This window comes from Acanthopagrus latus, chromosome 5, assembly GCF_904848185.1.
Source record: "Acanthopagrus latus isolate v.2019 chromosome 5, fAcaLat1.1, whole genome shotgun sequence".
Classification (NCBI taxonomy): Eukaryota; Metazoa; Chordata; class Actinopteri; order Spariformes; family Sparidae; genus Acanthopagrus; species Acanthopagrus latus.
The window spans coordinates 5,297,824-5,316,360 of record NC_051043.1 but is presented as its reverse complement, the minus strand read 5'-3'; the positions used below and the strand labels follow the sequence as shown (position 1 = coordinate 5,316,360).

Below are 18,537 nucleotides of genomic sequence, written 5' to 3'. Positions count from 1 at the left end.
TTTTTTTTCTTCTTTTGTTTGTCTTCTGCATGCGTGATTGACTAAAAATGATGAATACATCATTGTGTTGGCATGACAGTCATATTATAAGTTAGTCAAGACATTTGAGCAAAGTGCAGCCCTGAAGGAGCAGACATTAACACACAGCTGAGTGGTTTGTGGCATTGGGTGTGCGATCCCTCCACTGGGACGGGGTTTGAGTGACAGTGAAGAACATGCACATACTGTACAGCGCGCTGCCAGCAGTCATCATTTATCTCCGGGAAGCTGTCCTTTGCAGCTGCACAGACTCGCTCTTTCTTCTGCCGTTATGTGTCCCTTCATGAGCTGGTGAGATTTTAAAGAAAGGAGGATAATGGAGTTAGCCTGAGACGGTTCTTGGCTTTCTTTCTTGAGACTGTGTACTTGTCAGCCTCGCAGCATCACACTGTGAATGTGAGAGAACGCAACTTCCCTTCATTAACAACGTGATAGCCTGCAGACCAAGTGTGAGGTCGTAGCCGACAGCCTATTTGTGTTAATTGTTAGCCGTGGTAGCTGGGGTGTGTGTGTGTGTGTGTGTGTGTGTGTGTGTGTGTGGGTGGGCGCGTGGGTGCCTGTGTGTGCACGTGTGTGTGTGTGTGTGTGTGTGTGTGGGCTGACAGCTGGCCAGGTTCGAGTTGGTCTAAAACCATGTGCGCTCTGTCAGGGTTGTACAGGCGCCTTCTTTAGGATTGATGAATTGCCTGCTTTCTTGATTAAACCCTCCGTCACTTCCCAACAAAACAAAAAGCCCAACACAAAAAAAAAGAAAAAAAAAGAGCGAGTTGAGGGGAGGAGAGGTAACATGTCTGGGAAATCTGTCATCTGCAGTCACATCATGTACAGATGTGATGTGCCGGCGCTTTGACATTTATTACCAGAATATTAAAAACTAATTCACATTTATTTTGCAGCCCTCTTTCACCTGACAGTCCAAGCTCATTTGAAAAGTTATCAAGTTTTCATCGCAGCGCCAACCTTTTGCTTTCCTCCACCACGTTGCTTTGATCCACGCCAAATCCCTTTGCCAATTAGGTCTGTTATTCATACGCTGACAGAAAAGCAGGATATTTTAAAGGTAATTAGACCTGCATCGATGAAATGTGTCTAAAAAGCATATGTTTGATACAAATAATGTAAAGATGTCTGAGAAAGCAAAAAAAAAGTAAAATAAGCCTATGTGACGTTCAGTCTTTCCCCATTACCTACAGAACAACATATTCAACAGACATCCACCTGATAAAAGGGTAAACGTAATAAAAAGTAATACATTTGCATATCTATTGCATTAATCAAAAATAAATCCCGACATTGGCCCTGATCTAACGTAATATGGAGAGCAATTATTTCCCTATCCATTAGAGGAACTTCAATTAACAGACACGAGACAGTTCATCCTTCAGAGGAGGAGGGGAAAAAAAATAGGAGGCTCAAAATTAACTTGGGTTTGCAAAATATCTTGGCAGGATGACAGTGATTTTTGATTTTCAGGAAACAATATTAGAATTCTTATTAAACTATGTGCATCTGCTTTTAATTTGCTGCAAATAATTGGAAAATGCAATGGAGCTTTCCAATTAAAGCTCCACTTTATGCTGTTTAATAATACCCTCATAATATTATAGCTTATAAAATGACAGGTGAGTTGGTGTATGAATAAAACATAAAGCCCTGTAATAAGAGACAGAAAAAAAAAAGAAAAGAAAAAAAACGAGACAGTTGTTGGGGGGCTTTTAAATGCTCGACATAATTTGCATATATTAATCTCCTCTTTTCAGCCTTATCAAGTATTCCACTGTATTTGAAGTTAAAATAGTCGTGACAGGCAGGGGTGCGCTTCGTTTTTCCAAGGATTTATTACTTGTATAATTCTGGATCTTTAATAAGCCAATATGACTGATCCTCTGAGTTCTGTGGAATTTGGTTAATTGTTCCAGATGGTGCTCACTGATTATGCAAAATTACTTTCTTTCTCCTCTTTTTTTTTTCTCCCCCCCAACTACACCATTTCTTGATTGACTAACATGGAGAAAAAAGATTATTTTTGGCGCAGCACTTTCATTAAGAGGGTTCTCATCAGGTTTCAAACAAAAGTTCCATCTTATCTCCCTGTGTAGTTCTGGGCGAGGCTGTGCAGAGGGAGGAGATCTGCCGCCTCTTATCTCAAACCGTGATGGATCTCAAACTGCTTCTGCACCGCTGGGGTTATATTTTAGAATAACACAATTCTTTAGGCTGAGGGATTAAAAAACATGACCTCTGGATAGTGACACAAAAGTTATTATTAGTGTACGCCGTTCTCTTCTTTCTCTTTTCTCCTCTCTTTCTCTCGCAGAGATTGATGAAATTACTAAGCAGCGGGGTTGGTCCTCCACTTGCAGCTCAGGCTCACTCCACAACTCACTAACATTCTGTTTTGCATCAGCTAAACTGAGCTGAATGAATCATTTATGGAAGTGTTATGGGGGAGTAGAGGGCAGATTTACTGCCGAGCTTTTACTTTAGATGGAATGGGATTTCTATGAAACCGATCCTGATGTCTGAAGTAATGCCAAAGCTTACATCAAGACATGAAAGGAACGCTCTTAAAACCCACGTTTTGCTTCTTAATTCTCCTGGTCAGCAAAAGGCGAAACAGAGTGGCAGAGAGGGGGGGTTCAGCAGGGAGAATAGTATTTACACCTAATGTATACCCACACACACACACACACACACACACACGTCCTCAATGTGTTTACTACTCTTAGCAGCTAATGGTTTAAAGGAGTGTTGGATTTCTTGTTAATAATTTGATGGCTTGTAAATTACACACTCTTTAACTCTGCCTTAATTTATATTTAAGTTTGAGCTGTTCCATAATTAGCATTTTCCATATTGAAATAGCAGCGTAGCTTCAACGTTTTGGGATGAATGCTGCACGAGTGAATGAAACAACTGGCCGGTAATCAACACCTGCATGCTGCAAACTGAAATATGTGCTCCAAAGACAAACACAAGGAGATAGGCGAGATGTGAGGAGAGTTATTAGAATAGAATAGAGAAAATGTTTTAATGTTGGGCTGTACAGTGAATTGCTTGATTTGCATTTTCTCGATTAAAAGGTGAAATGTCTCCAGAGGTGCACTGGCTTACAAATCTTGTTCTCCAGATGTGAGAAAATGTTTGTCTGGTACAACAAGTGTTTCACATGTATATATGTATGTTGGCAGATATGCAAACCTGTTTACAGAACAAAACACAGAAAAAGATCCTGTGAGCAATTAATAATCATTCAATTCTAAGTGAAGTTTATTGTTAAGCTGTAAACTTTCCTTCCTCCGCTGCATACATATCTTTTTCTCAAAACCACATTTGAGGGATCCTTGCGTCCTTGGTTTTGTATTTACACAGCTTTTGTATGTGTAAATAAGAATATCAGCCGATATGTCAATGCCCACATTTTTTTTACTCCCCATATCTGTATCAGCCCAAACCAGTGTATGCCTGGCTGTAAATTCAGTATTTCACATTTTTCAGAGAAAGTGAAAACGGAAAAAATGTTCATTATCAATAATCTTGAATCATCTCACAACATCTGTCTGCATCATCTCAGCATTACTTCATTCACCATCTCGCGCGTTCCTTGTTTCACGTCTCCCCTTTGCGTGCAAAATTGTCAGGTAATCGTCTTTGCCTGATGTGCAGAAAAGATACCTCACTATTGCCATTGTCATTAAGAAAAAAAAAATATTTAGAAAATGTCTGTATTTCTCTTTATGCTTAATTAACTCTTGATCAGCAACAACAGCAAAACAGAAAATTACTCAAAATGATTGTCTTGTTTCAACATAAGCCCTGTTTCCTTGTGCAGAAAGTAGTTTGGGCAGTTATTGTTAAATTGGAAACATTTGTTTTTTTGTCATTCTGTGTCTAGTTTGTCTGAAAGTCAAACATTAGAAAAACTGCAGAAACACTATCCTTTATCATCTCACCAAAGAATCTTCAAACTCACTAAACACCATTAAAAGATCAAAGGCTTTTATCTCATGTAGACTATATATCTCCTTAGTCAAAAAACACCTTAGGTTTTAACAGGTAAAACACTCTTCCAATAAATTCCTGTTGATGCTCAGCCTGCTAATATGTCAAAATCCTATCGGACCATCCAGGTTATTTTCAAAACATGATCGATCCCTGTGTGATGGTACCATTAGATATTTGGGGATCAATCCTGAATGACTGGTAATGGAATTTTTGACTGGTGCCTCGAGGCCCTCGGGCATTTTTGGACCTTTATTACAGTCAAATAAGAGACTTTAAATGGCTTTGCATTTGCAGGCCAGACTGGACTCTGGAGTCTCATCCCTCATTGCTTTCTATCCATCCCTGAGATAGAAGCAGTGCTCCATTAGTTTCAGTGTCCAGACGTGGACAGCCTCAATGGATGGGCCTGTCACGGCTCCCTCATTTGCCCCATGTACAGCAGGGTTTGTTATCACACATCTAATTAGAACTTGATAAAAAATATTTCGCAAAAATCCAGTCATTAAATATAGTTTAAGGAGATTTATGGTCAAATATGCCTTAAAGATCTTTTAATGGCTCTGCTGACTTGTTAAGTTTGTAATTAATGATGGTCTAATACATACTGTGGTGTGATTTAGAAAGCACAATGAGATTCTGGGAATGAAGTCGTTTTGGAAAAGGGCATCTGGGGCTCCCAGAAGCTATATTAAATAGTTCTGCTCAGACTGGTTTGCTTAGAGCCATGAAGTCTGCTGTGAAAAAGTTCAAACGCATCAGGCTCTTTCCATAGATGAGGCCATTCTTACGTTCGGGTGCGTGATTGTGAAACAGTTGCTTTGTCATTGCGCAACAGTCAATTAGTGTGTACAGAGCAGTCCCGGGCTCCTCTGCAGCGGCACGTTTGGAAAGTGCACAGTTTAACAGCTTTGTTTAAGTAATGGAAGGCACCTCTCTTTAAAGTCCGCTAATACACACACAGTGAAACTAATAAGCAAATGCATATGTATCAAACTGCAAATGCATTATACTAATAACAGTCGCCTGTTTCATCAGGAGAGTAATGGTGTCCTTATTAGCATAATTAATGACAAATGGCAGCGCAGCATTGGTGGATTGGTTCTAGGGGATGATAAATTGGTGGATGCCCAGGTTAGTGGCTGCCAAGGAGGCCTCTTTGGCTGTCATCCCTCCCGCTTCCACCCTGGCACAGTTCATTACTCACCGTGTGAGATGCCACTTTACATTGCCTGGTACTGTGAGCATGGAGAACTTAATAATGCCACCCATAACCACACAGGGCCTGCTGCTTTACCCACAGTCCAGAGGGCAAGTAGCTCAGCGAGGGCTAGGGGTTATGGGGAGCAGGGCAACATGGGAATCGCGTCCTGCAGCTGCACTGATCAAAACAGATCACGCGTCAGTCACTACTTGAGGGGAACCGGGGCCATATGACCCAGTCTCCAGTGCTGGTGAGTGTTTCTTGTTAGGATTTCTGGGGCTCGCCACATCCCTCGCATCATTACGGGTTAGTTTGCCCACAGAACCGCTAATTAAGAGGGGATTTGTGTAATTGTGCCTTCTGCTGTGTCCCATCCGGCACACGCAATTTACTGTCAGCCCTCTGCCAGCTTTTACACTTGTCCAGAGAGGCGTACCCCATTTATACACACATTCTGCTGCACATTTACCAGCAGCCACAGCTGGGGATCAATGCCAGTGCCATGGCAGTGTCTTAAAAGACACTGTGCTGCTGATTAAAGTCTGATTGTCCATTTAATTTCATGAGAGCCCTCCATAGCTAGCCAGCGAACGGGCTCCCTCAGTACTTTTCCGCTGCTTTTGTAATGATACCAAATCACTGAAGATCTCTGGTATCTACTTCACATTCAATTGCACATATATGTATAACACATATACGGTGTTCATATTGGGAAACTTATCCCACACATACACACCTCCTCAGAGCAGTTGCTGTTATGCAGCGGTGTTTGTGGCCAACTCACCGTAGGTGTTGCTGGCTCTGCCCACTTTCTGGAAGACTGATGGACCAGCGCCCGACTGGGACTGCCTCCTGGCTCCCTACCCACAACCAGATTTCAAGGACTGCTTGTCACAGATGGAAAAGTAAGTGGGTCATTCTACATAAGCTTGCTATTTTGCATCCCTCTGGTAACCAAAAAAAAACCTTGAATTTTAATGTTATCTTTGTAAATTAACTGTTTACCGCAGATGGCGTCTGGAGTGCATTGTTTTTGTTTGTACATTTTGGATTTTTTGAGGGGGTGGGTCCTCATTTTGTCAATTGTCATGTGAAACTGCTCCACATTAATTTAAAGTAGACTATAAAAGTTGTTTTTCTTTAGTCGTTGCTTTTGTTTGATGTTGCTGTTAATGTATTTTAAATCTTTCAAAATGAATTTATCAATCGTGAGATGACATGAAACCTTTTCTCGCTAAAATGATAAAAACGTGTTTTGCAAATGTTTATCAGAGAGGACAAACAGCAAGCCTGTGTAAAATGATTCAGCTTCTCTCCACTCCCCTGGTGTTCCGGATGTCTTGCATACCACTCTTAGCATTAAGAACCATTTGAATTTGTTTACATTTTTTTATTTAAATTTGGGTGAGATGAAATTAATATTTTAGTAGAAACTAAGCGAGTTGCTGTCAGGAGGATTTGCAACGGAAGCTTGCGCACACTACAGTGAGACTGGGGAAATGAGCTGCACACAGCCGGCAGAAACAAATAAAAATAGATGATCAGAACCCCTCAACATCATTTTACGGCGTGATCTATTTTGGTATCAATGTTATATGCTTTTTTAGAATGTTAATTGACTCCCCAGTAAACATTTAAATAATTCAAAAGTTACACTTCCACTTTTGCAAGTGAGATTTTTAATGCATTGAAAAGTTTTTTTTTTTTCTCTTTTTCAGTCGTCTGTCTAGAGAGCTTGAAAAAGCAGTGAAAAGATAAAAGAAAAAGAATGGGTTTCATAGAGCCATAGTCATTAAAAGAATCTGAAAATAGCAACTCGCTATCATCTGTTCTCATAGCACGGGTCAGGAGCTCTGACACCTCCAAAATTCCTCCTGTCAGGGTAGGGGGCCATTTGTATTCTCTCTCATTAGGCAATTTGACTAATGACCTGCCGTGGCTGCAGAGCTACTGAGGGACCCGGAGCCTCGCGCCCTCTCTCTTGCAGCAGCCTGAACACACACCCTCTATTGGAATGGCACAGATGGCATGCCCGGGCGACAAAATAAACTACAATATGTCTCCGAGATGCTGTCAGGCCTGGGCACTATTTCTCATGTCAGAGTGGGGCTAAGGGCTGTGAGTGGGCATAGGGGGTCCTCCTCCAGCTCTCTGTTCATCTACTCACCATTATCTGCAGAGGTGACAGAGAGCGGGGTCTGCAACTAGAATAGCATCTCCATGGTCTGCATAAAGAATCCGCCTCAAATTGAGAGTCACACCGACAGGAAAGGTATTGCAGTGTCTAGCCCGGCTACACAAAGAGGAAAGGCAACATCCAATTGTTTGGAGTATGAAATACAGCAGGTTCCAAGCCCAAAGTTTTGAAGCAGCTTTGCTTATTATTTCTTATTGTTTTGTCGCATTAAACAATAGAAATCAGCTCCGTTGTGAGCAAAAAGTTGCAACCGATTCTCAGTCGCACTTGGAGGTTATTGCCACGACTGTGACAATCTCACTTAATTCAGGTGTGAAACAGATTCACCCAAGTAATCATACTAGACAGAGATCAATGCAATTCTGCCGAATTAGTGAGGTGTAAAATAAAAGTTCATCAACATTCCTAAAGTGTTACTCTTGAGTTGTGGTTCAGGTAATATGGGGTATGCTCGATCACCCACGCATATTTTTCCATCAGTCAGTGTCGGAGCACAACTCGGTGTGGTTTATGTGTGTGTGTGTGTGTGTGTGTGTGTGTGTGTGTGTGTGTGTGTGTGTGTATGGCCATGTCTGCCGGATCCCTGGAAATGCAATGTATGGCGCGGCTGAAGTCCTGGGTGACAGTGCATCCAACAATGGAAGAGTGAGGGATTAGTGCTCAGCCCAGCGTACGAGGGAGCCCTTCCCGCCCTGAAACAGCCATTCATCTGTGCCCAGGGGCTGGAGATGACAATGCAGCCATTGCTCATCGCACCTGACGGAGCCATTAATAAGGCAATGATCCACACGGGCCCTGTGCTGACTCCGTTCTTTACACTACAATCACTCAAGCCACAGGGTCCTCCTTACTTAACGCCACCTCTGCGCTCACCGCCATCATCATCATCATCATCATCATCATCATCATCATCATAATCATAGTCATTGTACCAAAATTCCTGCCAGATGTTTTCATATTGGCTGCGCTCACACACTATGCCAAATAAGTACCCAATTCCCTACACTGCAATACACTCATGAGTTAATGGACTGTAGCCTGGCCATTTGAGTGGCTAGAACATGCTTCATAGTGGGATTCTTGGTCAGAAGATTGGATTTACATTATTTTTGCCCTTTGTACCTTTGTGTTTCTCCATGGCATCCATTTCTTACCGCCAAGTCATCTGCCGTGCCTCTCCATTTGTCTGGTTGTAAGATAGCCTCTCCAGTATAGATGGTGGAGGAATACAAAGTGAGATCTGGTTTTAAATGTAATCCTTGAGCAATAAAGAAACTCTCTGGCCTTCAGCTGTGTGCATTCATCTGTCCTCGCCACGCAGATCCATCAGCAGCTACAATCTTGGCTTCCCATTGCTGGCTATTGATTCAAATGTATTCTCCCTGCCTATCTGTGCCTGGTGTTGGTGCTCCCAGCGACACAGCGGTGCATGTTTATTCACTTGTTTTTATGAGCTTGAACAAGTCATTCTGACCACCCAGTTGCCTCGGTTTGCTGGCTGCTGCGGATGCTGAGGCAATGAACAGGCTCCCCTGATGGCAGTTTTGGTCTTCAGATCTGACCGTTGGTCAGTTGGTTGGCCCACCACACTGACCTCAACTGAAATAGCTCAACAGCTATTTGAGGAATTGATTGAAAACTTGGACATTCACAGAATCACTGTTCCCGGACGATTAAGTCTAATGACTTTGGTGATTTCCTGTGCCATGAGGTTGACATTTATCCTTTTGAGTGAATTATCTAAAATTTTGGATGGATTCTAATTGAATTTTCCATTGACTCATGTTCCCCTCAGAATAAATTGTTGTAACATAAACTGTAGTGATATCTTTTTTTTTTCATCTGTCAAGCCAAAATTTCAATTTCCTCAGTGCTTTGGCAAAATACTTGCAAAGTTAAAGCAACATCATACAAGACTCAACAGACTTACCAAGGTTTTGCAGTGTAATTCACTTTTACACAACAGCTTTAAATGGTTAGCTCTACATGTGCATTTGTTGACCGGAGGAGATGGCATCAAAAACCAAAGAGGTTTTTTTAGTGAGTTATTCCATCTTCCAGCCTTTTAATCCACAAAGCTCTCGCCAGTGACAAAGAGCCAGTCCGAAATGTACTCTTGCGCTCCTCTTGCCTCGTGTCAACATCCTCTGTTTAGTTTTGCCATAATGTCCGCCCTCTGAATGCCAAGCTAGCTTTTTTCTCATTGCGAGCTGAAGGCCCATTTGGTGGTGTGTGTGATGTAGTGCTGCAAAGAGTTACACACCTCCTGGGGGAGATCTTACTGCTCAACCCAAGTGTGGTGTTTGGGGTGCAGAGTGGGAATAAGAGAGGTGCCATTCTCCCTATTGCAAGTCAGCTTACCATGAAAATTATTGTGGAGCTATTTCACTCCCATGTAGATGGAAAGTCAAGTGAAGTTTGTTAGTATACCCGAACATGTCTGGAGCTTCACAGCAAAACACTGTTGCAGCATTCCCTAAACAAATAAAGTAGTAAGAAATACACAAAGAAGTGAAATGGCTTCAAACGGCTCATTCGGCATTATCTAAGACTCTGGAAGCTCAGAGTCCCATACTGATTTAATAAAATGTTATTAACAACATTGTTAGGCTGATACTCTCACTGCAGCTGCTAAGCTAAACATTTTAGCCCATTTGAAGTGAGTATGACCATGGACCAGGATGTAAATAAGGTATTTCTAAATCAATTAAGATTAATCAAAGTATCCCCTTAACATTACAGTGAATAGATAATGACTTAAAATTAATGATGATGAATAAAAATGATAATGAATGTTTATATAATGTCTTAATTATTATTTTTATTTTTTTTAGGTGAACATTTCTTTCAACATCAGCTTGTAATCACCGTTATAGCAAGCATGTTAGCATGCTGACATTAGCAGTTATTTGAACTAAATTCAAAGTACAGACTCATGCAGCAACTAGCCAGCCAAGGAGCTAAATAAGCTTTTCCTGCGGTCATGAGGGTCATGGCTTGATTACAAAGATCACATTGTACTGTACTTGTGTGGAAATTGCCAAACTCTAGATCCGTGCCATAACCAAGAAGGGAAAGCAAGTCACATAAGTGTCAAAGTGAGGGGTACTGTAGAATTTCATACTTTTGAATATTACTGTGAACAGGAAGGACCAAAAGGAGTGTCAGCTCCAAAACGATGACTCATGAACAGCTTTGGCTTACATTTATGAGTTCCTTTTCCTGTGCCAGCGGCCTGATGGACTGTGGGTAAAAGAACACCAGTTGGAAGCTTGGCCTCTTGATATTTGGGGCTCCTGTCGAAGCCAACGGCAGCAAGTTTTGTGCCTCCAGATTTGGGAGTTTTTTTAATGAAGCCGAGCAGCTGCAGTTTTCCCTTCAGTCTGGAAACGGGAGGCTTTGTGTCCCTTGTCACCCTGTGTTAATTTGGGCCCTAATGTATTTTATAAACAAAGGGCTGCTCTCTAGCCTGACAGTCGTGACACCTTGATTCCAGTGCAGGATGCATGCAGTACGGGGTTACACCATTAATAATCAACTGGCAGCCATCACACCATTTTAACCACGATCATTATGATAAAGGGCATACACTTAATTACAGGCCTGCTTAATTATAGCTCTGTTGAAGCTCGTTTGTTTGGTCAAATGCTAATTATACTACCACGCTCTTGGCAAGTCCTCATTTCAATCCACTTTTTGCCGGCTGAACAGTGTGGCTTATTTTCATGCAAATTTGATATCTGGTGAATGTTTTGTCTCTCTTCTTTCCGCTTTTCTGTGCCTAGTGTGAGTGTGTCTTTGTTTCGGAGGTGAACATCTCTCAGACAAGACGGAATCGGGAATAATCAAGAGTAATTAAACTGGAAGAGGGCTGGGAAAGGGCTGGGTTGGAGGAGAGAGTGGAGGTGCTCAGATACAGCAGAGAATAAAAAAGCCTTTCATCTTCTCTCCATAGATGGAGGGAGGGGAGGCGTCAGGGTGGCTGGGGATGTTGATAGCTTTGCTGTTTTATAAACCCACATTTAGTCTTGTGGAAGTACACAGGATCAAGAATAGGTAGTAATATTTCTTTTTTTTATGTATGAAAGTAAACCTAAAACTTTGTTTTCACTTACTTTCGCAGCTCTGGATGATGTGCCCTTTGTGGTCCCTGAGAAGTTTTTTCCAAACCCCAAGGAGGTAAAAGTAGTGACAAAGTGCTAAATTATTGCTTGTTATGGTCATGATATTTGGTCCTTTTTTACAGTATGTGGCCATTAGGCCCTTTTCCCCCTTTTATTCTTTCATTGCCTCTCCTTTTCTCTATGTCCTTTTCTTTCTTTCTTTTCTTTTCTGTCTTTGCCTCACTTTCCTTTACTTTCCTCCACCTTGTTTACCTTTCCTCGCCTGTCCTTTCTTCGTGTCGGATTCCTTCTGGTTGCTTGCCTTTGCTCTTCTATGCTTCCATTCCCCTCCTATCTTTTGCAACCTTTCCTTTTCTTTCCTTTTTTCCCTTTCTTCTCCCTTCTTTTCCACTCCTTGTATGTCCGTTCTTTATATGCAATTACTCCCTTCGTTCCGTTCCTTTCCTTTCCTTTCCTTTCCTTTCCTTTCCTTTCCTTTCCTTTCCTTTCCTTTCCTTTCCTTTCCTTTCCTTTCCTTTCCTTTCCTCCAGACTGAGTGATGAATGCGTGCAGTCAGGCAGAGCTGGCTCAATGCAGTCCATTTGGCTGGCTGGCGGCGGTTGTCACTATAGCCCCGTTTGTATTGACACCAAGAGGGAGAGGATTAAAGATTTTAAGCATGCTTACTTAGCCATGAGCCTAACCGCCATGTTTCTTGTGTGTTTTTTTTTTTCCTTCTTCTTCTTCTTCTTCTCCCCCCCCACCCCCCCCACCCCCCGCTTTTGATTTCAGATGCAGCAAGTCAATTTAATGGGCATTACGATCAAATCCCTGGCAGAGATCGAGGAGGAAGTGAGTAGAGGCTGCAACGCTCGGCTGCCGCTGACGCCGCTGGCCCAGAATGCAAAGCAAACGGTCTTGGGGTTGTAATTAAGTGTCTGAGACAGCGAGGCCCTGTTGGCTCCACTAAGCCCCAATTGAATAAAAGCATGGCCAGGCTAGGCAGCCATTCTCTCTTAAAAGCTTCGTCTCCTGTTCCAAAACACTTGACTTTTATTCCCCCAATTCTTCTCTCAAACAGCTCAATCTAGCATCTCGCACAGTGCCGGAGATCTCGAGGAGCTTCTCTGCATGTTCAACTTTTTTCCAATCAGCTTCATCTTCAGTAGAGAAAAAAGTTAGAGATCATTTAGAGCAAATAAAAGCACTACAAAGTCCTCCCCATTTCTGATGAAACACTGTAGCCTGCAGGCACTCGTAGGAAGAAAATCATCTGTGTGCAGCCCGTTCTTCAGAGTGTGTTTGTGAGAGGAAGAGAAAGAAAGGGAGTCAGTGTGTGTGTGTGTGTGTGTGTGTGTGTGTGTGTGTGCGCGCGCGTGCGTGTGTGTATGGCGTGCGTGCATGTGTGTGCGCTTTAAAGAGAGTGACAACCCCCCTTCTCTCTCATTAGCACGGTATCTTGGTATCAGAACTGCCAGGAAGTGACAGACCACTGTAAAAGAACAGGTGCTGTTGGGTTTGAGATGTGTTACAGAGCAAACACTCCCTCATCAAACCGGGTGTCTGTTCTGCACTCTGCCTCTGTCTTCTGTCACATACTATCCAAATCACACAGAGTCGCCATCTTGTCATATGGTCATCTGAATGAAGCTCATTGTCAGCGAAGGTATTAATGGCGTGTATGTGTGTGTTTTTCCAGGGTGGAGACAGGCTGGCTGCTCATCCTATATGCTCTTGTCTTTTTTTTTCCTTCCTCTCCTCGCCTCTCTCCTCTCCTCGCCTCTCCTCTCCTCTCCTCTCCTCGCCTCTCCTCGCCTCTCCTCTCCTCCTTCCTTTCTTCTCCGAGAGTGTGATTAGCAGGAGGACACATGGTGAGCTGAGCTGGGGAAGGGAAGGGAAGGGGCATGAGAAATCATTAATTACAGCCGCGCTGGAGCTGATGAAGTAAATGTGAGATAGTGTAACACACAGGATTTAGTGAAGTGGACGACAGCACAAGATTAATGGTGGGGCCAGGCTGATGAGGATGAAGTCACAGCTTAGCTTGATAATTAGTTTCCAAGTGGAAACATCCCTCACCATTGTGTTATTTTTATTTCTCTCCTCTTATTATTATACCCCGATGATATCTGCAGAACAAGAGAGGAAGTACAGTCGGCGATGCTCTTGCAAACACGTCGGACATTGGACAGCGGAGGTGTTTCTTTTAGAAAGTGATGCGTGTCTGTCGTATTTTTCCTTTCATTGTCTAGTTTAATTTGTACACTATAACATCCACCATGTTGCCTGGAATCAAGGCTTCTGCAGAGGTGGCAGTTCATTCTTTGTAAATGAAACAAAAGGGCGACAATTAGCGAGAATTTGAATTCAGAAAAAGTTTTTTGGTTTTTTTGGTTTGAAACTAGACCTCAGTTTTCTAAATGTTGTTAAGCATCTTCTCCCGCTGTTGTCCAGAAGAGGTCACTGTCTGTGCGTGGCTGTGGGACTTTTTTTTCTTTTTTCTGTCCCTCTTCAGAAACTGGAGGCGCTTTCTGCTCAAAATCTAATTGCCTCGTTCCTAAACCCATTAAAAAATATAGATTCATGAAAGAGATGTACTTTCTAGAATTATACATATGCACATGTAATTGAGGAAAACTGTTGTAATCACAGCCACAGTTGTAGATAAGACCCATTTCCTAACAGGCATCACTTAAGCCGTGTCTCGGATGATGTTGGTTCCAGCAATTAGGCATTCTTTTCATTTCCCAAATGACTCACAAAACTTGCGGATATTATAATTGCTTTTAGCCACGCATATCTAATTTGTGTCTTTTTAAGTGTTAATTAGTAAGCGATTTAAAGTGACATCTTTATGTAGTTTGCTCTGCTGAAAAATGTTGTTGGCGGCTGGCTAATGATTTTCAGAGGGAGTATGCTAGAGTGGAGAGAAGTGTGTGTGTGTATGTGTGTGTGTGTGTGTGTGTGTGTGTGTGTGTGTGTGTGTGTGTGTGTGTGTGTGTGTGTGTGTGTGTGCGTGCACATGACAAGATTTTCATTAGCACCTATGTATGATGGGCTTTCAGTGTTTGTAAGAAGTTATCTGTGTGTGTGTGTGTGTGTGCTTCTGTGCCGAGTGTGTGTGCGTGTGTGTATGTGTGTGTTGAATGTATGGAGGGACAGTAGTGTACAGGGGTATGTGAAAGGTGTGAGAGGGAGAGCTCCAAATAGAGGTGGAATTAATGAAGACAACATGTCACATATTTTTGGCAGTGGAGCAGGGACAGGAAATGAAGCTCGGCTCGTCTGGGTGACTGCCGCCCATGTTCTAGTGTGTCACTGTCCTGTCAGCCTGTGTGTAAAACTGGCAGACATTGATACATGCTCTCCCTGATAACACCCCATTCCCCCATCCATCATCCACACACACACACACAGACACACACACACACACACACACGTACACACAGGATTATTTATTTACTGTGCCAGATGTTGAGACTGGATTTTTGTGTGGTGGGGGGCCTGAATTTCTTCACAACTAACAGGCTTGTGAGATGTGACAGCTTTTGGGTTACTTGCAGCTTCCCTCAACTAGATGAAAATCGGGGAAGGTGGTATTTTGAGAGAACCCGGTTTGAGCCATTGTGGCTCCATGGCTTCCGTCGGAGATTTGGAAACTTATTTTAGTGATCATACAGCATCACCTAGTGCTGTGTGGCAGTAATACAAGTGTCTGACTGCTGAGGTGAGCACTAAACCATGAACACCTCCCACAATAAAAATCCTAGTTTGATAGTCAACTGATCACTTTTACTGTTTATCACTCTAGATTATTTGAAAGCTTTAGTCACTTTTCTTTGTCTTTCTTTTAGCATTTTTTTTAAAATATGGATTTTAACACACGTTAACAATTTTAACACATTCATTATTAGATCTGGAAAAATCAAAATAACCATTTTGCCATAAAAGTCAGACTCATGATATATTATTCAATTGATCGTGAATATATTGTGTTTGCCAGGAGAAAAGACTCAGGAAATCTGAGTAATTTATTGGTAAAACACGTTACATTAGACTGAAGCCTTTATCTTTCACAAAAGCTTGTTTTCATGTAAAATCATAATTACATTCTACGAGTATCGAGTGTGTCTAAGCTTAATGTTGTCTTGCCCCATAGTCATGCACAAAAATAGAATTTTAAACTAATGTAATATAGGGGTTAGTCTGATTTTTAAATAACTGACCTTAAACACACCACTGTCCACTAAGTTATGTCAAGATGTTAAGTAACATGATCTTGCTGCATGGACAGATCATTTCATGAGTATAAAGTCATTTTCTGTTAAGATTCAAATGCAGTTAGATTTATTTTACTCGAGCTTTCCTTTGTCAGTAGTAGCCTGATAACTAATAAAGCTTTCAGGATGCACCCATCCAACTTTTCCTCTTCAAACATTCCGATACCTTCACTCAGGTTATCTGCTGACAGCAAATACCCATCTGATACTAGTCCCCTTCTTTTTCCCAAATGTAACATCTGGATATGTTACTATGAGGGACTCTGTTTTTATTTCATTAAAAGAAATAACTATTCATTTGGATTACGTAGGTCTTTTATCTGCGCTCCAAGTGATCTTGTGTCACCTGTGATAATTTTAACTGCATTGTTAAAGTTTATGTTTGAGCCATCAGTCAAAAAATGTCAAAACAAGTGCTCATAAGAGTTTCCCAGAGCCTAATGACGCCTAGTGACATCTTCAAATTGCATCTTTTGTCCAGCCAAAAGTCAGACTCAAATCTGGACCCACGCATTCACTGTCAGAAATGACAAAGAAAAGCTGTGTATCATTACATTTAAAAAGCTGAAACCAGCAAAATGTCTTTGCTTGAAAATGACACCAACGATAAATCAACGGGCAAAAATAGACGGGAATTAATTTCCTTTAGATCAACTGTTGCAGCACTACAACTGAAATAAAACATTTTAAAATGTTCTAACCAGCAGGTTGGACAATGTAAATCATTAAAACATTGATTCATAGCGTCAGTGTAACAGAACAACAAAGACATGTTTTCCCATTTAAGTCAAGAACGACTGAAACCCTCTTGCCAGAGAGTCATGTCCATGGTGTGCCAGAAGGGGGGAGTGTTTGTTTGTATTTTCTCAAACTTCAGTTTGGACCACCATCTAATCACCCAGCTGTATTATTCAGTGCTGGCCGTTGGTTTCACAGTGGCGGTAATCCTTTTAAATCATATTATTTATTTCTTTTATTGATATTTTGGCGCGTTATGATAACGTTTTCAGCGTTGAATGTTATGCTGCATTGCTTCGATGTTGATATTAAAATAGTGCAGGTTGGTGATGTTTTCGCAAAGTGTTTTTGATTCACCTCTTCTTGTCCTCCATCTCCTGCAGTTTCAATACAACTTCAGCACAGAGCGAAGCATCGCTGTGTAAGTGTCCGCCCAGCCTTCACAACCTGGAGGAGAGAACCACGAAGCCTGGAACACCACAGATGAACTAAAGGGATAATATGTAAAATAATGGACCAATGAAATGAAGAACAGAATCCCACACGTACTACAACTGTATATTATGTAATTAACAAAGGATATTAAATTTGAGATATGATCTGTTAAATTGGTGTTTTTTTTGTTTTTTTTTTCTTGTTTGTCTCAGGTAGTTTTACAAGAAGAGTTGCTCGCGCTGTTCTTGGAATAAATTAAAGTAATTGGGCTCATATCCCTAGCTGTGACTCACACTTTGCTCATCAGGGCCGTGCTGACAGTGAGTAGCAGTCAGGGAGGACAGAAGTGAACAGAGGAGCAGCCTCATCACACGCACACGGGCCCCTCTGACGTTCATGTTCCAGGAAGAAGCATCCTTCCATCACAGGGTTCATCATGAGCAGCGTGCAGCAAGAGCGAGCAGAGCTTTGAGACACAGGAGCCTTTTACCCCAGACGCCCACCCATGTCAGCCGTGACTCCACCAGTGAGTCAGGTCTTTAAGAAAAACACACACCATTACATTCCAGTTTTAAAGTTATTCCTATATATATACTGGCGCTGTAGGGTAAGTGTGTTTTTCTGGGGCGGAATGCAGAAAATGTGGCTATTTCCTGACGTTACTGTTTGTATTTAAATATCCACAAAGCCCCAAATTTCTGATGATCAAAAATAGAATGAATCTGTGTTCATTAAAATGAGCGTTTCTGTCTTTAGCAAGCAAACAAACAAACAACACCCTGCTGCCACTTTGCTGCCACATCCAGGAGCAGGATTTACACTCGCATACCGAAAACATCAGCGTGTTCTCACTCCTGCTCACATGTGTCATTTGCAGCTAATTAAATTGTCAGAATCCATTTGCACATTTTTGCAGGTGTAATTAGTATCAGAAACTCATTAACAGATTAATGTCCTCATTGTTAATTAGACTCTCCTCCTGCTAAGTTTGTGAACTTACAGATTCTGCTAACAGTGCAGGTATTTTTTTTTTTTTTTTTTTTTTTACCTGACCAAAGTTCCTAATGGCTCTCTGTATTCACAGGTGTTAAATGAAGCGTACAGCAGATGACAACCCTCTGCAAGCGCTTGCGTTAACTCCTCTGTTCTGCCGCTGGAATCAGAGCGACAGTCTGAAGCATCCTGTGCAGAGGGAACAGCTTTCACGCTCCTTCACGAAGGTGACACTCATGTCAGTGATGCCCTAGAGCACAGCGACAGGCTCCGACAGCCCTCCTCCCCGCTGTGCAGAAAGTGCACATATACAGAATTCTATATGTATCCACATTCTTACACACACACACTGTACAAGAAGAGGGTGGGGCTGTGCTAGCTCTTCATTTTGCACCATTGCTCCTATGAAAAACTGTGACTACTTATGATATCACTAATAAGTTTCAAATGTTTCCACAACTTAAAGTGTTTAGACTGGATTTGATACCCAGCAGAGGGTGCGTGATGTCATTTTGAGTGATGTGTGAAATTGAAACAATATTTGTT

General features: G+C 41.9%; 1 protein-coding gene across 4 annotated transcripts in view; it reads left to right on the top strand.

Moving 5' to 3' along the window:
* Positions 1-17,174, top strand: part of mvb12bb (multivesicular body subunit 12Bb) — a 38,195-nt gene extending 21,021 nt beyond the window's left edge. For 2 of the 4 annotated variants that reach the window (XM_037099179.1, XM_037099178.1), the window contains exons 9-10: positions 11,566-11,621; positions 12,097-12,310. In XM_037099179.1, the coding sequence (XP_036955074.1) occupies positions 11,566-11,621; positions 12,097-12,105 (65 nt within the window). In that variant the 3' untranslated portion in view covers positions 12,106-12,310. Of the gene's footprint in view, positions 1-11,565; positions 11,622-12,096; positions 12,311-12,337; positions 12,398-16,946 lie in introns of those variants that run through there. The other 2 variants (XM_037099176.1, XM_037099177.1) reach the window with 2 other exon arrangements.
* Positions 17,175-18,537: the final 1,363 nt, after the last annotated feature.